The sequence below is a fragment of the Mastigoproctus giganteus genome, chromosome 13 (assembly GCF_048544385.1).
Source record: "Mastigoproctus giganteus isolate SK-2022 chromosome 13, ASM4854438v1, whole genome shotgun sequence".
NCBI lineage: Eukaryota > Metazoa > Arthropoda > Arachnida > Uropygi > Thelyphonidae > Mastigoproctus > Mastigoproctus giganteus.
The window spans coordinates 46,116,213-46,138,346 of record NC_143587.1 but is presented as its reverse complement, the minus strand read 5'-3'; the positions used below and the strand labels follow the sequence as shown (position 1 = coordinate 46,138,346).

Below are 22,134 nucleotides of genomic sequence, written 5' to 3'. Positions count from 1 at the left end.
CAGAATTGTTTACTGCATTTAGTTCTAATATGGTAATTTCATAAGATCTTGTCAGGTTGATTATGCACAATTTCTTTTTTTTTTTTTTTTTTTTTCAAGTCTTGCTTATTTCAGTATTCCAGAAAATGTCTTTTAATGTATCAATGGATTAATTCCCCATTTGGTAAAATATTCATCACATTCTTTTGGAAGAATAAGTGCAATTTACAACATTCAATAAATTGAAACTGTTAAATCAGCAGTTCTGGAAAAAGTAAAAGCATAAACTACTTTTCTTTGTCTAAATATAATTATTTACTTTACAGAAAGTGTGAATGTAAGATGGTTGTTACATTCACACTTTCTGTGTGAATGTAAGATGGTTGTTCTAGGGTTTTGAGCAGAGTGACTTAGCCATATTATGCTGTTGTCTGCACAAATGTGTGTTCACAAGTTGATCTGCACTTTGTGCAGGGGGAACCCAACTCCCACTAGCTGAGATCAACAGACTACATCCTCAAAGGGAACTTTAGAATTCCTCTAGTCACAAACAGGAATCAAAACTGGACTTCTCCAAATGAGTGAGAAGTGGCAAAACAATTAATATTTTCCTGGAGTACATTTTTTGATCATGATGAAAGCTAACTAGATTGGTACAATGTATATAAAATATTAAAATACAAATAAGTAACCTATTGGAACACTGCAATCTGAAAACAGTAGGACAGCTCCTTAAATTGAAGATAATTTCTTCTTCTAATTCTTATAATAAATTACTATTTCATTATGATTGGTGTATCATGTTCTAATCTACAGAAGTATCAGTATTCAAAGTTATTATCTCAATAACTGATGAGCATGATAGTAAGGAATCTTCAAGTAACCAACTTTGGATGGCATTTACTTTATTTTAATTTGGACTAGAGACAGTTTATAGACTAGGCTTATACTAATCATTAATAATTCCTTATTTCATAAACAAAAAAAAGTTCACATTTTGCAAGCAAGAACATAAGCTTTGTATGAGGAAAATTTAATTTAATAAATAAGGACAAATTAAGGTATATTTATTATTAAGAGCAATAAAAGCCATGCATTATCCCATCCCAAACATACCACAGTCTTCCTCATCATCACCCAGAGGACAATCAGCACTACCATCACAAACACGATCTCTATCAATACAGGAACCATCCTTGCAGAGCATCTGATCATCACTACGACACCTAGAGTGGGCAGTATCATGTGGGGGAACCACCACATGACCCTCCTTTTCAGCTGTTGTAATTAAGCATGCAAAAAAAAAATAAGTTGTGCCATGCAAATAGAAAATAACCAAAACCATATTTATTAAATTCTTTTCTCTAATGTTACATCCAGCTGTGATATCAATACCTAGTCTCTTCTGCCCACACATTCAATATTAAGCACATTAAAAAAATAAAATACCATGCAATTTAGTTCTCTGGATGCAAGCATTTTCTAACTGAAACATGTTAAATTAACATACTAGGTTTAAACACACTGAGAAATAAATGTCAAACCATTACTGTTATTGAAATTTGTTAGAATAATAAATTATGTTAATCATTTTATCTGGCTGTTAATTTCAGGCACTGCAGATTAGAACAATAGCAGAATATAAAATTTTGAAAGTTAGACTAATTTCGAAAAGAATATGTAAAAAACATTTTAGCAGTGAACTATCTTAAAAAAAAAAAATCATGCAAACTAAAAAGCATTGTTTTCTTGGACAAAGTTATACATGACACTGGAATATCATGCATATAAACTAAGCATTTCAGAAGCATCTAGAACGTGGCCAATTAAACATTCATGCAAAATTTATTCAGAAAAATAACTTAAGACAATCAGAAACAGCATACCACAATAAGAGTACTGATATCTTGTGCAAGAAATATGGAACAAACTGAAATTTTAATTCAGGTGAAACCATTTCCAAGAATTTGGAAAGGCACATCCTGGATTTTTTTTTTTTTTTTTTGTTAGTTGTTGTCGCATTAGCTTCTGTGGCCATAATGCAGCTCCCAAAGGTTTTTACATTTACTCTGATCCAAGCCAGAGGCAGGATTCAAACCCATGACCTTTGGGTTGCCAGGCAGGCACTTTACCTACCTGGCTAGCCTGGTCGGCGAATTTGATTTTGAGTTCTAAGATTTAATACAGGGTGTCTTATAAATTATTCACCTGATTATGAAGCTGTAAAAGTTTATTGTAATAGGCATCTTAAAATGGTTTGCCTCAGTTATCAAAGCGATCTGGCACAGTTATCTGGCACAGTTGGTACCCTTGATCCCAGCAAGCATTAAAATGGCAACAGTGCAGGAGAAAGCAATGTGCATACAGTGGCTGTGGGATACCAAATCTCTAGTGACTGTAAAGAAGTTTTCAACAGGAATTCCAAAAAGATCCATCTACAGAACAATCAATGAGGTGATGGATGAAACATTTTCAAGAAACCAGCAGTGTGCTGTGCTGGAAGGAGAAAGAAGGCCTTGTGTATCTGCATATAAAGTTATGCAAATTCAGGAAGAGTTCACCAAAAGTCCTACAAAAATCTATCAACCAGCCAAGCCTGCAGCTGCAAATACTATGAGCAACATTTGCATGGGGTAGTTTGAAAGAGATTGAAACTTTATGCTTACAAAGTACAAATCATCCAGGAAATTAAGTCTCATGACAAACCACAGAGGAATTCACCATTCACATTCTCAACTGTATAAACAAAGATGAACACTTTCTGGAAGTGTCATTTCCAGAAAGTGTTCATTCCACCTGTGTGGTGAAGTTAACAGACAATTGTTACATATTGAGATCAGAAAATCTCCACTTGGTTCGTGAACACTAGCATGATAGTCCCAAGCTAAACATGTGGTGTGCACTGTCCTTCAGCCAGGTGATTGGGCCATTTTAATTCCATGAAAACACTGAACTCTGCAAATTACCTAGATATGCTTGAATTGCACCTCAGCTGGTTTGCACTCAAAGTTTGCATGTGTGCGATTTCCTGAATAAAAAATTTCCTAACCAATAGTTCAGCCAAGATGGTCCCATTCCATGGCTTCCTTGTTCCCCAGATATCAACCTATGGATTTCTTTTTATGGGACTATATAAAGGACAAAGTGGATGCAAAAAATTTAGAGTTAAAAGACTGGACTGAACAGGCAGCGACTTCCATTTCTCAAGAGATTAGCATTAGCAGAGGCATTTGATGCAAGAAAGCAAGCTTATGCAGCATCAGCCAAAAAAAAAAAAAAAACCCACTTTCACTTCACCCCTCTGTTCGCTCAAAATACCTGTCCAGCTGAGCCTTAAACTTATTTAGGCTATCAACCTCCACTACAAGGGATGGAAGTCTGTTCCACCAACCAACCACCCGCTGGCTAAAGGCAAATTTCCGCACGTCTATCCTACATCTGTCTTATCTCAATTTGAATTATACCCTCTCAGGTGATTATTCTGAGCAAGAGGAAGAAACCCATCAGCATTGAGCATGCTCAAACCATTCAAGGCTTTATACACCTCTATCAGATCACCTCGCTGGTGCCTAGTATCCAGACACTGTAATTTGCAAAACTTAAGCCTTTCTTCGTAAGAGCACCCCTTTGTTCCATTTACTAATCTTGTTGCCCTTCTCTGTACTCATTCCAGCAGCCCGTAATACCCATGGTAGGAATTTTTTATATAATGATGGTTCATTTCGTTATTTTTAATATGCTATTATAGTAGTTTATTTAATTTCTATCTAGTCTTTTCTTTTGTATTATGATGGTTCAGTTCGCATTTTATTTTTAATATTCTATTATAGGAGTTTTATTTAATTTCTTTCTAGCTTTTTCTGTCGTCCCAGTAGCTGTTTTAGCAATGCATGGGTACAAACAGCATATTTGTATAACAGGATATATTTGTATAACAGGGTATATGGTGTTGGGATATAAGAGATGTGGTGTCACACAAATATAAGGAATGCAGAACTGGAATTTGGGGAATACAATGTGTACAGGAAGGATAGACAGGATAGGAAGGGAGGAGGGGTTATGCTATTAGTTAAGAAACACAAAATCCAAGGAAGTGAAGCCAGTCGATATTGCCAGACAGTGCAGTTTCAAGTCAGTTTGGTGTGACATAAGCATTGGGAGATCAAAATTGAGTAGTAGTGTGTTTTAGGCCTAATGACTCTGATGAGTGTAATAAGAAACTGTACAGGGAACCAGTGGGCCAGCAAATCACAGTCTTATAATGGAAGATCTTAATTTCCCAGATATTGACTGGAATTTGTGGGTTGGTCACTCACACACTAGCAAGGCTTTTGTGGATTTCTTGTAGGATTGTTTTCTACATCAGCATGTTCGGGAGGCAAGTAGAGGGAGTAATACTCTTGATCTGATTATCAGTAGTGATTCTTCATGCATTAAGAATCTGCAGATAAAGTAACCACTGTGCTGAAATGGGATTTACTCAAAGAGGTGACTACCATCAGGGGTAAAGGGAAGGGTTTTTGCTTTCGTAAAGGCAACTATGTTGGTCTGAGACAGTATTTAAGTTCTATACAGTGGGACCAACTGATGATGTTACCAACAGCAAATTCAAAATGGGAAGCATTCAAAGAATTTATCTTGGAAGGCTACTAGGCTTTACATACCAACTAAGAAACATTGTTCAAGGTTTAGGCCTAAATGGATGTCAGATGAACTAACGAGACATAGCAGAGAAGAAAAATGCATGCGACACAAATTAATGGGTGACATGGAAGCCTATGATAGATACATAATCTGGTCTGTTACAAAGTCACAAAGGAAAAGGCAGATTATGAGAAATCCTTGGCAAAGGATGCAAAGAAAAACAAAGAGTTCTTTACCTTTGTAAACTCTAGAAGGAAAGGGATGAATCAGTTTGTTCCACTGGATATTGATGGTTCAACTGTTGATGATCCTGCTCAGGTGGCTAACAAACTAAGTGAGTATTTTGCATCTACATTCACTCATGAGGAGTTATTCAGGGATAGGAATGCCAGAGGTGTGTTAAACTCTGGCAGTGAGCTAGATGATTTTATAATAACTGAGAGGAAAGTGGAGGAGAAATTGTTGAAGATAAACACAAGAAAGGCACCTGGGGTGGATGGGATTTATCCAGATATATTAAAGGAGGCAGCAAAGGAATTAAGCAAACCCTTAGCCATAATTATGGGATCTTCTTTGGACTCAGGGGAGGTACCCATGGACTGGAGATGTACAAATGTGACCCCAATTCACAAAGGAGGATCAAAGGGCGACACAAGTAATTATACACCTGTTAGTTTAACTTCTGTTAAAGGAAAATTAATGGAGGCACTGGTTACAGAAGCACTGCAGGATCATCTTGACAAAACTTCAGTTATAGCTCGGACACAGCATGGGTTTGTTAAGGGGAAGTCTTGCCTGGCTGATTTGATTTGATACTATGTGTTCACAAAGGAACTAGATGCAGGGAATAACTTTGATATCACATATTTGGATCTTAGAAAGGCTTTTGATACTGTTGCACATGGAAGACTGCTGAACAAATTGGAGCAGTGTGGCATTGGAGGCAAACTGCTGCTATGGATAAAGGGATGGTTGAGTGGGAGAAGACAGAGTGGTAATCAATGGGCACTTCTCATCGTGGACTAATGTTATTAGTGGAGTCCCTCCGGGTTCAGTCTTCGGTCCATTGTTGTTTACTGCATTTATAAATGATATTGATGATGGTATATCAAGCTTAATGTCCAAGTTTACAGACGATACGAAGGTTGGCAGGGTTGTTAAGGACACTAATGATAGTACGCTGCTGCAACAGGATCTAGAAAAGTTGAGCAGATGGGCTGAGAGGTGGCAAATGAAGTTTAACATTGACAAATGTAAAGTACTACATATGGAAGCAGTAACCCCAAAGTCACGTATCAACTCTGTGGTACTACGCTGACAGTGGTAGAGAAATGAAAAGGACCTGGGAGTAATTGTGCAGGCAGATATGAACTTTTCTGAGCAGTGCAGATGTGCAAGAGCAGCTCATAGTGTCTTGTTAATGATATACAGGAATTTTTCCAGCAGGGATAAGGAAGTGATTATCCCCTTGTATAAGGCAATGGTCAGGCCACACCTTGAGTACTGTATACAGGTCTGGAGGCCTCATTTTAAGGATGTAGAGCCGTTGAAACGAGTACAGAGGAAGGCAACACGATTAGTGAATGGAACAAAGGGTTGCTCTTACAAAGAAAGGCTTACGTTTTGCAGATTTGTGTCTGGAGACTAAGCACCTGCGAGGTGATCTGATTGAGGTGTATAAAGTCTTGAATGGTTTGAGCATGCTCAATGCTGAGAGGGCATAAATTCAAATTGAGGAAAAACAGATGTAGGATAGATGTGCAGAAGTTTGCCTTTAGCCATTGGGAATTAGTTGGTGGAACTGACTTCCATCCTTTGTTGTGGAAGTTGATAGCCTAAATAAATTTAAGGCTGAGCTGGACAGGTATTTGGAACAAATAGAGGGGTGAAATGGGAGTGTTTTGTTTTTTTTTTTTTTTTTTGGCTGATGCTGCATAAGCTTGCATCATATGTTTCTAAATGCTAATCCTAGACTCAATTTTACATTGGAAAGGGAAAATACAGATACTAAGTCATTAAATTTAAATTTCACACTTACATGGGACTAACAAAATCCAATTTAACATCTATATAAACCAAAAAACACCAGTATGCTTCTGCATTTCTGCAATGTGTCTGCAATTCTGCCCAGACACGACAGGAGGGAGTATATGATGAGAGCCTTGTCGATCAATTCGGCTCTGGAAAGATTGTGCAAGGCTCAAGGGGTAGAATTTTTTTCAGCCTGGACTGTACTTGTTAACAGGAGAGATTGCTTCTACAGGGATGGGATACACTTAAATAGAAAGGGTGCAAGAATATCTGCTGATGCTATCGAGGCAGTGTTAGGTGGTTCAGAAAACTGCTAGCTTGGGGGGAGACAAAGACCAATAGATTGACAGTAGCCACTGGCAGAGGTGAAAGAGATTCTTGCACTGCTTCTATTAGAATGAGCAGAAGCCTGAAAAACAAGATGCATGGTATTTCAGAGACTGCTGGGAGCCATTGCGGTACAAGTAAACACATGGGTTGTGTTAGGGTAGCTAAGAATAGAAACAGGTGCAGGTATACTTGCGTGTACACCAATGCTAGGAGTTTAGTAAATAAATTTGATGAATTTGAGGTATTGCTCAAAACATCGAAGGCAGATATTGTTGGGATATCAGAGACGTGGTGTCACACAGATATAAGGGATGCAGAACTGCAATTTGGGGAGTACAACGTCTACAGAAAGGATAGACAGGATAGGAAGGGGGGAGGGGAAGTTGAGTCAGTTTGGTGTGACAAACATTGGGAGATCAAAATTGAGTAGGAGTGTGCTATAGGCCTAATGACTCTGATGAGTATAATAAGGAACTGTACAGGGAAATAGTGGGCCAGTAAATCAGAGAGTCTTATAATGGGAGATTTTAATTTCCCAGATATTGACTGGAATTTGGGGGCTGGTTACTCACACACTAGCAGGGCTTTTGTGGATTTATTGGATGATTGTTTTCTACATCAGCATGTTCGGGAGGCAACTAGAGGGAGTAATACTCTTGATTCGATTATCAGCAGTGATTCTTCATGCATTAAGAATCTGCAGATAAATGAACCACTAGGTGGCAGTGATCACAGTGTGCTGAAGTGGGATTTACTCAAAGAGGTAACTACCATTAGGGGTAAAGGGAAGGGTTATTGCTTCCGTAAAGGAGACTACGATGGACTGAGACAGTATTTAAATTCTATACAGTGGGACCAACTGATGATGTTACCAACAGCAAATTCAAAATGGGAAGCATTCAAAGAACTTATCTTGGAAGCTACTAGGCTTTACATACCAACTAAGAAATATTGTTCAGGGTTTAGGCCAAAATGGATGTCAGATGAACTAATGAGGCATATGGCAGAGAAGAAAAATGCATGGGATACATACAAATTAACACATGACACAGAAGCCTATGATAGATACCAGTTGATATGCAACCAAGTTACAAAGGCGGTTAGGCAGGCGAAGGCAGATTACGAGAAATCCTTGGCAAGGGATGCAAGGAAAAACAGCAAAGAGTTCTTTACTTATGTAAACTCTAGAAGGAAGGGGATGAATCAGATTGGTCCACTTGATATTGATGGGTCAACTGTTGATGATCCTGCTCAGGTAGCTAACAAACTAAATGAATATTTTGCATCGACATTCACACATGAGGAGTTATTCAGCGAGGGGAATGCCAGAGGTGTATTCAACTCTAGCAGTAAGCTACAGAATCTTGAAACAACTGGGGGTAAAGTGGAGGAGAAACTGTTGAAGATAAACACAAGAAAGGCACCCGGGGTGGATGGGATCTGTGCAGTTATATTAAAGGAGGCAGCAAAGGAAGTAAGCAAACCCTTAGCCATAATTATGAGAGCTTCCTTGGACTCAGGGGAGGTACCCATAGACTGGAAATGGGGAAATGTGACCCCAATTCACAAAGGAGGATCAAAGGCTGACACAAGTAATTATAGACCTGTGAGCTTAACTTCTGTTCCAGGAAAATTAATGGAGGCACTGGTTAAAGAAGCACTGAAAGATCATCTAGACAAGACTTCAGTTATAGCTCAGACACAGCATGGTTTTGTTAAGGGGAAGTCTTGCCTGACCAACTTGATTGGATACTATGATGCAGTCACAAAAGAACTGGATGCAGGGAATAACTTTGATATTATATACTTGGATCTTAGAAAGGCTTTTGATACTGTTGCACATGGAAGACTGCTACACAAATTGGAGCAGTGTGACATTGGAGGCAAATTGCTGCTATGGATAAAGGGGTGGTTGAGGGGGAGAAGACAGAGAGTGGTAATCAATGGACACTGCTCATCGTGGACTGGTGTTATTGGTGGAGTCCCTCAGGGCTCAGTGTTGGGTCCATTATTGTTTTCTGTATTTATAAATGATATTGATGATGGTATATCGGGCTTAATGTCCAAGTTTGCAGATGATACAAAGGTTGGCAGGGTTGTCAAGGACACTACTGACACTATGCTGCTGCAACAGGATCTGGAAAGGTTGAGCAGATGGGCTGAGAGGTGGCAAATGAAGTTTAACATTGACAAATGTAAAGTACTACACATGGGAAACAGCAACCCCAGAGCAACGTATCAACTCTGTGGTACTACACTGACAGTGGTAGAGAATGAAAGGGACTTGGGGGTGGTTGTGCAGGCAGATATGAAGTTCTCTGAGCAGTGCAGATGGGCTGCAAGAGTAGCTCATGGAGTATTGTCAATGATATACAGGAATTTTTCCAGCAGGGATAAGGAGGTGATTATTCCATTGTATAAGGCGATGGTCAGGCCACACCTAGAGTACTGTATACAGGTCTGGAGGCCTCATTTCAAGAAGGATGTAGAGCTGCTGGAGTGAGTACAGAGAAGGGCAACAAGATTAGTGAATGGAACAAAGGGGTGCTCTTACGAAGAAAGGCTAAAGTTTTGCAAATTACAGTGTCTGGAGACTAGGCACCAGCGAGGTGATCTTATAGAGGTGTATAAAGCCTTGAATGGTTTAAGCATGCTCAATGCTGATGGGATTCTTCCTCTAGCTCAGAAAAATCACCTGAGAGGGCATAAATTCAAATTGAGGAAAGACAGATGTAGGATAGACGTGCTGAAATTTGCCTTTAGCCAGCGGGTGGTTGGTTGGTGGAACAGACTTCCATCCCTTGTGGTGGAGGTTGATAGCCTAAATAAGTTTAAGACTCAGCTGGACAGGTATTTTGAACGAACAGAGGGGTGAAGTGGAAGTGGGTTTTTTTTCTTTTTTTTTGGCTGATGCTGCATAAGCTTGCTTTCTTGCATCAAATGCCTCTACTAATGCATTATAACAGCTATCACCCGTTTACCTACAAAATGTAAATTGTCTTTAAAAATTTCTCAATGCCTATAAATAATCAATGCCATCTGCTCTGGGAACAGAAATGCAGATAATAACTAGCTGATTCTTAAATAGGAGTAACCCCCCCCCCCTTGCTACAATAAACTGAATTAGGGTACAAGCTCAGTATAGAATACAAAAAACTACACCAACCCACAAATATTAAAAAAATACTTAATTTCTGTACTATAGGTTGAACAGTGGCACAAACAGCTTAACAGATTCCTTAAAAGATACTGAATTTAAAGTTGTGGCCAAACCAATACAGAAATTACACACTATACTGAACAATCGCTCAGTCCTTTCCTCGTTTGCAACACAAATAAATGACCTGGTATACAACATTTCTTGCAGTGATTGCAACTCTTCTTATCAAGGCTCTATGTGGTTCCCTCTGAATTTGTATTAAACAGCAAGTGTCGTCAGTTCGTGCTTCTCATTCATCAGCGTCAGAATTAGCCTTTCATGTGCCATTAATGAAAAACACTTTCATTTCAAAGGCCAAAATACTTAGTAGTGTCCAATGTAATTATACAAGACTTAATTGCAGAAACCCGTCAAAATTAAATTACATGAGAATTCTGTAATTCTCATTCTCAGTATTAACAATCTCAGTCCATACCATTTCACAAAATTTACGTTACATTCTTTAATTTTTAATTGCATTCAATTGGTATTTTAATTGTGTTCAATGGATTTTTTAATTGTTTAATTTAATTTTTTACTGTAATGTTATATTTGTTTTAATTTCTGGAGAGTATACTGAAGCATTTTACGTATCATATTGAGGTAAATTTCTTATTCTTTTACAAACTCTTATCAACTGTACATCCTACTACCGTATTTCCAAGGGAAATAAGCTAAAACTGGCTGTTTATTCACTTTGATATATTCAATAATCAGATGCAAACTACTTTTTGTACACAGAACTCAGTCTAATTACTGTAGACATCCAGTTTCTCCCCTCAGCCAGAGATGCAATAAGAGTATATCGGTGGAACACCAATTATAAACAGCTACCTCTTTAGGGGAATATAGCTACTGTTCATCAAGTACGTTACATTAGTTAAAGTAAATTTTTGTAAAACAACACGACATCCTTTCTTTGACTAGAAGTTACACCGCTTAGGATAGCAAAAACTGTTAGTTTCGATTTTGTTTTCTCCAAACACAGTAAATTCTAGGCCATCAGAAATAAATACACTGCAAAATTAGAAAATCAGTAGGATCATGTGATGGTCACCAGAAAAAAAAAAAAAACAGTTGAATAAAAGTAAAGACTATCAATGTAGTTAAGAGTAGCAAAACAAAATGGTGTGTTTCGCGGGCATGGAATTCCAGAAGGAACCATTTGCAGTTGGATGAGAGAGGAAGAAAAGTTGCATTCATTCAAAGACCCTGTAAGTGATGAAGTAGGCCTCCAAAGAAAGAAAAAGTGTAGTGAAGGAGAACTGAAAAATGGAGTAATTTTGAAAGCACAGGCATTTAAATTTCATAAGCTACTTGGTGGATATGACACGTTTAAAGCTCCTGAACAGTGGCTTTGGAGATGGAAGGCTCGTCATGAGATATCCCAAGTTAGCCTTGTAGGCAAATCTGCATTCGGTGACATTACAGCAGCAGAAGCTGTTTTTTGAATTTCTGCATAATGTGATTCAAGAAGGTGAACTCTTAGTTGAACAGTTGTACAAAGGGTACTAGGAAAGTTTTGCAATATGACGCAACAATGAATCACAGGAAGCTGCTTGTTGCTGCATATTGAGACATGTTCATACGTGCATAGTAGCCACCGCCCCAAGTCAATGGGCTCAGTTATTCATTAGTAGTGAGAGTGTAAAGTGCTTGCGATGGCATCGTGGTCACGAAATGAGATAAGGACAGTTTTGCGGTATAATTTCGTGCGTGGTTTAACCATAGACCAGTGTTTAGAAGAAATGACTCTTGCACTAGATGATTGTCCACATCGTACAACGATATTCAGGTGATATAGAGAATTCCAAAGGGGAAATTTCACTCTGGAGGATTCTCGAACGTCAGTTACGGAGGAAAACGTTACTGCTGTGAGGAAAATGCTTGACGAAAACAGGCGACTGACCTACCAACAGATAGAGGATACTTTGGGCCTAAATGCACCAGCAATTCGTTCGATTCTGCAAGATCATTTGCACGTGAAGAAACTGTTCTCTCTGGGTGCCGCATCAACTGACTGAAGAGCAGATGACACGACGTGTGACTTGGTGCCGGGAGATGTTAAAAAAGTTTGATAAGGGACAATCTCGGTATGTGAACAACATCGTGACAGGTGACGAGACTTGGCTGTACTATTACGATCTGCCGACCAAGGCTCAAAACAAAGTTTGGGTCTTTGATGATGATGACACACCTGTAATTGTCAGAAAATCCCAATCTGTAAAGAAGAAAATGATAGCTGTATTTTTTAAATCGAGTGGAATTGTGGAACGTGTCGTTTTGGACACGCAGAAGACAGTCACAGCTAAGTGGTATACTGAACAATGCCTGCCTAAAGTCATTGGATCTATGAAGAACCTGCGGACAAAGTCAAGAATGGACACCTGGTACCTCCATCACGAAAATGCTCCAGCTCACCGCGCCAAAGCCTGCACCGAATATTTGACCACGACAGGACTGAAACTTCTTGAGCACCCTCCCTACAGTCCAGACCTTGCTCCCTGCGACTTTGCACTGTTCCCGCATGTGAAAATGAAGCTAAAAGGGAGGCGGTTTTCCAGTGATGAGGACCTTCTACGGGCTTGGGACAACGAGTGTGCTTTACTCCCTAGTGAAACTTGGCAGAACTGGTTTAAAGATTGGTTTCGGAGGATGGAGAGGTGTATTGAATGTAGAGGAAATTACTTTGAAAAAATTAAATAAACAAAGCTGTATTGCAAAACTTTCCTAGTACCCTTTGTACAACTGTGATGATACAGTGCTGCATTATAAAACTTCTCCAACAAGTCACTCTATATTAGAAAGGTACCCAATAATGTGGGCATGAAAACTAACAAAGGAAGTTACTGTATTACTGTGTGCAAACAAGACTAGAAATCATAAGCTAAAACCATTTTAGTCAACATGAAATTTCTACCTGTGATTTACAAAAATAGCTCCAATACTTGGATAAGTGATATTGCATGGTTTGAAACAGTTCATACCAGTGAGACAATACCACTTGCTTCCCAAAAAAAAATTGAAGAAAAGGCTGTTACTGTTGGATCACTACCCAGCTCCTCCACTGGCTGATGTCCTGAAATTGAACCACATGGTTCAATTTCAGGACACCAGTTTCCTTGCACCATATGGCCATTACTAATACTAATCTCATGCTTGCACCTTCACGTTGGTGGGACTGTTAGTAATCCTGGGTATAACCTCCATGCACAAGTACATGGTGGGTGACCACACAGGGGTGAATCAACATAAGCAGGGGTCGAGGTGTGGCGCCCACACCACATGGGGGAATGCCACCCCTCTATGTTACCAGCCAGTATTAGGTGGTAGATGACTCATCAACCAGTGCAATACCACCACTTTGCTTATTGGAGGCTTGAAGTGGTGGAACCCATGTTTAGTCTCTAGAGCTAAGTTCCAGTCAACCCTTCCCTATCTCTTCCATCATGCAGTGTGATTGATGACTTCTGAGGCTATGATGAACATCGTGGCAAGATCCAATATTCCTTACCCTCGAAATGTAAGGAATATTGAAAATCGTGGCGAGATACAATATTCCTTACATTTCAAGGGTACAGCTCTAAAACTGTTCGCAGGCCAGCCGCCAGTTAGTACACCGGACTGAGCCTATTGGTAACTCTCTAGGAGGCTTCCAGGTCAGCTAGTGTATAATCTTGCTACCTCTACTCTGCCTGATAGTGACTGGAGGGAGTCAGTAGTGTGTATGCGGGGAGCATTGTCGAGGCCACATTATCTCAAGGATCTGGGTATATTCTTACCATGTGTATGCCATATCCAAAAATTTCATTGCTTCATATAGCTGTCCCACCCACTTTTTCTTACTATTGAATACACCACGAATTGTCAAACTAATAGAGCACGCTTATCTGCGAAAAGATCTAAACCTCCCAAACACTTCCTAATTCATTTCACAAATATACATGGTCTCAATTCTAATCTCAGCGATGTCCATTTCCACTTGCAGTCTGCCATATGTCCATTCTGATATTCCCTGTCAGAGACTTGGCAATTTGGAATCTCCTCTCCTTGATCTTCTCTGGCTTAAAATATCTCTACCTCATTGTGTCAAATTCATCTGTTGTCTCTACCGTTCTCCCAACTCCACTAATCACTTGGAGCTCTGACTTCCTATCTTTGCAACTTGACTTTCTCCAGTCCAACTTTCCTAACAGTGAGGAAAGTTTCCTTGGTGATTTTAATGTTCACAACTCCAGCTGGCTTCTGTTTTCTAGTCACACCGACCCAGTTGGTTGAGATGCTGAGGCTTTTGCAATTACTAATGACCTTGCACAGATTGTTCTACCTACAAGAATACCGGACAATCCTAATCATACTGCCAACACGCTTGATCGTTTTCTCACAAACAACCATTCTAAGTACACGGTTGAAGTGAGAGGTCCTTTAGACACTTCAGATCACAACTTGGTGATTGTCTCTTCTCCAATGGAGCTTTTCTCATGGCTATTCCCAACCTCGTGTTGTTTGGAATTACAAGAATGCAAAATGGGATGACCTGCGAGATTTCTTTTCTTCTTTTCCTTCGTCGGATTACTGTTTCAATACTTCTGATGTCAACGTTTTATCAGATCGTGTCAGTGAAATTATTCTTGCAGGAATGGAATTCTTTATCCCACACTCCACTTTAAAATCTCATCCTTTATCTAAACCTTGGTTTTCCAATAAATGTACTACGGCTGTTCAAGAAAAGAATGTTGCATATCGTAATTGGCTTGTTTCTAATTCTTCAGTTTCATTTTCTGCCTACACCAAAGTTCACAATAATTGTAAAGCAGTTATTAATCAGTCCATACTAGAGTTTGAACAGGCGAAGAGTAGAAAACTTGTTTCTTGCCCTAATGGTAGCCGAGCATTCTGGTCTCTTGCCAAAGCTATTGGCCGCAACTTTTGCCCATCTCTGTCCAAACCAGATGGTTCTGTTGTCACTTCAGCCAGGGATAAAGCTGACCTGCTAGCATCCCATTTTTCTTCCAACTCATGTATTAATGATCTTGGTAAAACACCTCCCACCATTCCCAACACACTCCATTCAATGCCTCCTGTGGTCTTCCATCAAAAGGATGTCAGAAGGATTTTGACGAATCTTGATGCTAAGAAAGCTCCAGGTCCCAATGGTATTTCTCCACTTATTCTCAAAACCTGTGCTCCTGAACTTACTCCTATTCTTTGCTGCCTTTTTTCACTTTCTTATTCCAAAGGTGTTTTTCCTTCTGCTTGGAAATTTGCTCATATCCAGCCAGTTCCTAAAAAGGGTGACAAATCCCTCCCATCCCATTATCGTCCCATTGCAATTACTTCTACTCCTTCTAAAGTAATGGAGAAATCGATTAACCACCAACTCTTAAACTACCTAGAAACCTTCCGTCTGATCAACGATCGCCAGTATGGATTCCGTCAGTGTCGATTCACTGGTGATATTCTGGCTTATGTTACCCATTTATGGACTAATTCAATGGAAAGGTTCTGTGAAACACAAGTAGTTGCTCTTCATATCTCAAAGGCTTTCGATTGTGTTTGGCATAAAGGTCTTCTAAACAAGCTTCCATCTTATGGTTTGCCAACTGTTTTTTGTAATTGGTTATCCAGGTTTCTCTCTGATCGCTCACTGAGGGTGATGGCTCTGTCTTCTAACTTCTCCACTAATGCCAGTGTCCCCCAAGGTTCAGTTCTTTCCCCCACTCTTTTCCTCTTGTATATTAAAGACCTTCTTCCATTGACTGGAAATCCTATCCCCAGTTTTGCCGATGATAGCACATTGCATTCTTCTTTCCATTTTGAGAAACCTTGCCCTGCTCAATCAGCTTCAACTTCTCGTAAATCTGCTACCAATTCCTTAAATGCCGATCTTCAGGTAATTCTCCAGTGGGGCAAAGACAACTTAGTTGATTTCAACCCTTCTAAAACTCAGTCTTGTTTTATATCTCACAAAAAGGATTCTTCTGCTCCTATGCTTATCTTTGGTGACACTCTGATTTCTAGGCAAAATGATATATCTCTTTTGGGGATTGGTTTGTTTTTTTTTTTAGGAGCATTAGCAACTAAGGCCATATTGCTGCGGGGGTATGCAGTGGTCATTCCTTGACCTTTCTGTATCCTCCGTATTTGGTGGGCACGGGCTCAAACCCCGGTCTAATCAAGAAGCGTGTGCTACGCACTGCTGCTTCTGCCCACCTGGCTATGGAGGCGCTGCCCTTTTGGGGATTACCCTGACTTCTAATTTCTCTTGGCACAAGCACATTACAAATATTGCTTCCTCTGCATCTAAAAAAAAACTTGGTTTTTCTCTTTCACTCTCGGCATTACTTTTTTTCCAAACAGCTGCTCACTCTGTATAAATCGCAAATCCGCCCTGCCATGGAATATTGTTCCCATCTGGGGTGGTGCCCCCAAAACCTCTCAGGCTTCTTGATGCCATTCAGAAGAGGGCAGTTAGGTTAATTAATAATTCATCTCTAACAGTCTCTCCACTCTCTGTCTCATAGATTTACTGTTTCTGCTGCATGCCTCTTCTACGGGCACTGTTCTTCTGAATTGGCTTCTATAAATCCCACTCTCTTTCAAAAGAGTCTGAACAGATGCCACCACCAGCCAACATCCATTTACTGTCCAACTTCAAACTCACAGAACCAACTTTTCATCTTCCTCATTTATTCATTCAACTGCCGTTTCCTGGAACAACCTTCCTTCATACGTATTTCCTGAAAATTACAGTCTACAGAAGTTCAAGTCCAATGTCAACAAATATCTTCTTTCGTCTTCTCAACCTCCAACCCAAGCACGGTACTAAGTACTATAGGTTCTAATAGCTCTCTTGTTTGGGGTTTACATAAAAAATTTAAAAAAAAAAAACCTCAGTATTAAAGTTGTTGCCTGACACCTGCATTATACTGAGGTTGCATTGTAACATTTTCAATAATTTTAACCAGTTATTGACCTTTAACCACTAACATGCTGTCTGTAAAGTGGATGTACACTGAATAAGTAGGGATAAATTCCCACTCTTTACTATGGGATCTAAGTGACTGTACCTTCAAATTAAGGTTTTTTTTATAACTTTTGTTAGTATCAGGTTGATGAATGTTTTATGATTAGAAATTAAATAATCTTAAAAGTTGCAGACTGCCTGTCAGATGAAACAACTAGTTATGGTTCTTCCCCCCCCCCACACTTCAGCTTTGATACAGAAGCTAAAGCAGTGCCTGAAAAACATGTACATTCAACCAATCCAAATTTTCACAAACAGATGACAAGTCAGTCACATTTCTGCCAAGGAACATTAACTGCACTAAATTCAGTGCATGGATCAGAGCATTATTCAAGCCTTCAAAGACTACTATCATGGTGAGTTACTTGCTGGTGTTGTAAACTCAGAAATTAGAGTTCTGGAATTTATGAAAATATTAACACTCAAATACATTGCATACAATACTAGATTATTGAGAAAATACTAGAGAAAGTATGCTCAACAGCAATTGAAAGTGCTAGAAAAAATGTATTGGAAAAAATGAGATCACTAATAATAACCTTGAATTAGCAGCATTTTCAGAACAAGAAGCAAAGACTGTTTGTAACATACTTGGTAGTAGTCTTCGAGAAAATGACCTGGCTGCTTCGATTGAGGTGGATGCGGAAGCTCCAGGTGCACATTACCTGAGTGAGGAAGAAATCTAGCCTCTGAACAGCGGAAAGAAAATTAAAAAACAGAAGGCCAGTGACATAGGAAGTGACTCAGAAGATAATGTGGATGACTCGTGTAAAGAAAAGCACCCAAAATTAACAAAGTGCTTGAAAACAATGAGGTGATGGCATGGTTAGAAGAGCATTATAGTGAAAATTTTCATTTACTGAATCTGACCACTAAGAATTGTGTACTGATAAATGTTCTCATAAGTTCTGGCAAACTAAATTACATTGACTATTTCAAACCAGATGCATAAAATGCAAGTCCATAACAGCAGGGAATGATCTAACTAATACTTAATACTTTTAGTCTGTATACTCATAAGACATTAGTAAATAAAGTGTACTTATGTTAAAAAAAAAACTAAATTTTCAGCTTAAGACTGCACCTTCGTGAAAGAGGCAAAAGTAAAATGAATGAGGATGAAATTTTCATTGTTATAAATGATTCTAGGAGCCATAAATTAAAATTACAGGGGAGATGTTTAGATTGGTTTGCAGGTTTTTTTTTTGTTTTTTTTTTGATTTGGTAGTTGTTGGCGCATCGGCTTCTGTGGCCATATTGCACCTCCCAAGGTTTTTGCAGTACTTTGATCCAAGCCCGAGGCGGGAATCGAACCCGCGACCTTTGGGTTGCCGGGCAGGTACTTTACCCACTCGGCTAGCCCGGTCGGCTTTGGTTTGCAGGAAATTTTATTTTAGCCAGAGAGATAAATTACTAGAATAAGTTACTTACATGAGTGGTACAGTCAGACAGTTTGGGGAAATTCAAAGGTTAGCTGGATAGTTACCAACAGGAGGAGGGAAATGCATACATTGTCTATATCCTTTTCTTTTTATTAATTTTACTATTTTATTTTTTTGCCTTTTTTTTGGCTGGTGCAGCATAAGACTTAGGCTTCCTTACACCATATGGCCATTAGTAATACTAATCACAGGTATTAAAGTTGTTGCCTGACACCTGCATTATATTGAGGTTGCATTGCAATATTTTCAGTAATTTTAACCAGTTATTGACCTTTAACCACTAACATGCTGTCTGCAAAGTGGATGTACACTGAATAAGTGGGGATAAATCCTCATTCTATACTATGGGGTCTAAGTGACTGTGTACCTTCAAATCAAGTTTTTTTTTTTATAACTTGTGTTAGTATCAGTTCAATGCAGTTTTATGAGTAAAAATTAAATTAAAAGTTGCAGACTGTCCATCAGATGGAATATGAATAGTTAGTCGCCCCCCCCCACACACACACTTCAGCTTCGATACAGAAGCTAAAACAGTGCCCGAAAAATATATACATTCAACCAATACAAAATTTTCACAAACAGATTTCAGTACTTTTAAAAACGATCTAGTGATTACAATTAACAAAAAGTTTAGATTATACAAAAAAAAAATTTCCAAGATGCACAGAAAATTACTAATACCATAGCATGCTCTGATATATATAAATTTCACAAATTTATGTTAACCTTTTTTTTTTTCTTGAAATATAACCTAAGTGTTAGTATTGCTTTAACAAAACAATTATTTTTTTTATTTCTTTAAGAGTACTTTGTGGTTAGGTGTTTTTTTTTAATACCGAAGTATTGTTTCATTTTTATTTGATGGCCATTAAAAAATGATACACTGAATAATTTTATTTCTCATTATGTGCTGATTTTTGTGTTAAAAAAAAGCCATGTGTCTCTCAATGGCCTATTAGCATTTATACATTCCTGAAATGAAACAGTGGTTAAAAAATTAAAATACAAATCAAGGGTTTTTTTTTTTGTGGTGGTGTATTCTTGGTTCCACTTATAAAGAAAAGTACAAAATTACTTGGTACTAATAAAATCTTAGTTCAAACAATACTGCAAATTGGCTGAACTAAGATTTGATTAATATTGTCACAAAACTTAAAGCTATTAAAATTTAAACATTAGCTAGTAAAATTTATACATCACTTAGTTATGTTTATTTGGTTTTTAGGAGCATTAGCAACTAAGGCCATATTGCTCCGGGATATGTGGTGGTCATTCCCCGACCTTTCCGCATCCTCCGTATTTGGTGGTGATGGGCTCGAACCCAGGTCTAATCAAGAAGCATGTGGTACACACTGCCGCTCCTTCCCACCTGGCTACGGAGGCGCCACATTACTTGGAATTACTTTAAATATTACATTTAAAGCATGACCATCGATTGCACCCCCCCCCCCCCACACACACACCAAAAACAAACATTTGCTGGATTGACCAGTGCTGAATGAGAGAAAGCAAGTCTCCAACCTCAAAATATAATATATCGAAGTAGATGTATTCCACCAATCTACAATACAACCATTACAGACAGTTCAACAAGTAATAATAGGTAGATTAAAAATAAATCACAGTAAATGATACATTTATTATTATCCCTTATATTCATTTAAGCTGAAACAAAGATCTTTTTCCCCATGGAAATATTTAATTACTTAGACTATTTAGTTACATACTAGAATTACATTTTTCACTGAAAATTCCCCACTTATTACTCACGGCAACCAAGTTCATCTGATCCATCTCGACAATCCCGTCTGTTATCACAACGCTTTTGTGCATCAATGCATTCTCCAGAGGTACAACTTAACTCATGCGGTGAACAGCCCACTGGTACGGATACAGGAGCAGACGGTGGTACTACAAAAATCAGAGAAATATTGTCTCGAATATAAGCAAAATACACTGAAAGTCTAATTGTGAGAGTAGCCTACAATAACAAGTCTTATGATAAGCCTTCATTATATCAGTTTAAAAACAGCAGATACAGGGGAAATTGTAGTTTATAACAAGTGACACACACCACCCTTTTCAGCAATAATGTTGTTTGTTTTTTTTAATTGAATTAAAAAAAAAAGCAATACTATTTTGACTTTTTCCAAAATGATGAAAGGTAGGACCTTCTCATCCTCATGTTTTTGTATCCAACAGGATTCAAACTGCCTAGGAACTGTATGTTGTCATAGAAAAATATAAGTCCTACTTTTCATCCCTTTAAAGAAGCCATAATATCAATTATTTTATAATTAAGTTCTAACTTCATATAGTCATTCAGTGGGAACTGTACCACATTACAGCTCCCACTGAATGACTTCTTGACCACTGTATATCAGAGAATTGTTACAGAAACCACTTATCTAATGAGTGACCAAGCAGATTCCAAATCACACTGCTATAGCAATATCTCATCTTAAGTAAGTTGTAAGAACACAGTTCTTACACTCAATCCTAGGGAAAATAAAATTTATAACATAACAATATATATATATATATATTAAATAATATTATTTACATATGACGATTTTCAGCTTAGGTTGCGATCGCTCTGTACTGTACAGTTAAGTAGGGGAGGATTAGCGTAACAACGGGGGGGGGGGGGGGGGGGGGGGGTAGCTGGACAGGACACAAAAGTACAATGGGAGCACCATAAAGGGCAGTTCGAGTCGCTATAAATAGAAAGTGGACAGCTCTTTGGAAGAAAAGAACAAGGGAACCGACTCCCCCTTGTGGAGAGGAAGAATTTTAAAGACTAAGAGGGTGGAGGGGACCTTGGATGCGGCATACACCGTGTGGAAATGGCTTGCCGCTGGATAAAACAAACCAACTCCTTGAGCACTTACTAATTTCAAGGAGCGGTAGAGAAAAAACAGAGTGGACTAATAGGGGTAAGTGCATCGGAATGATCACAAGGAGATATCTAGAAATTCTAGATGTCCGGAAGTTCATCGAAGCTTCTAGAAATTTCGAGAAGCCGGATGTTTCCCCAGGAAAGAGAAGGGCCAAGAAAACGGAAGTGGAAGAGAGTGAATGAGAATAAAGAGATGAAGAATGAACTACGATTGGATCAGAATAGAAGGGCTGGCTGAAACAAAAGGAGATGCAACAGGAGGGAAAGGAGAGTTGACAGTTTTTATTTGACAGTTTGGACAGTTTTTGAGAGTTCCTATGGGTGTGCCTGAGTGATGTGCAGCTGGAAAGAAATCCTGAGAAGTGCTGGGAGAATCGCTGGAGAGTAGCAGACAGAGAAATTAATTTAAGGGAGTTTTCTGCAGTGAGAGAGTTTGAGTTTTCTGGAGTTGTAGGAAGTTTTGAAGAAGGTGGGAGTTCTTGTGAATCGCTGGAATGTGGTAGTGGGAATTGAAGCAGTTTGTCACAAAGACAATTCGTTAGGCAAGTTCTGGGAGACGTCAGCTGCAATGTAGAAATAGGAA

At 38.8% G+C, this 22,134-nt stretch overlaps 1 protein-coding gene across 11 annotated transcripts in view; it reads right to left on the bottom strand.

Moving 5' to 3' along the window:
* Nucleotides 1–22,134, bottom strand: part of trol (terribly reduced optic lobes) — a 1,731,230-nt gene that overhangs the window by 1,480,143 nt on the left and 228,953 nt on the right. For 10 of the 11 annotated variants that reach the window (XM_090387691.1, XM_090387694.1, XM_090387699.1 and 7 more), the window contains exons 5-6: nucleotides 20,423–20,563; nucleotides 1,096–1,257 (exon numbers count right to left, since the gene is read on the bottom strand). In XM_090387691.1, coding sequence (XP_090243817.1) covers nucleotides 1,096–1,257; nucleotides 20,423–20,563 — 303 coding nt within the window. The remainder of the gene's footprint in view (nucleotides 1–1,095; nucleotides 1,258–20,422; nucleotides 20,564–22,134) is intronic. The other variant, XM_090387700.1, reaches the window with a different exon arrangement.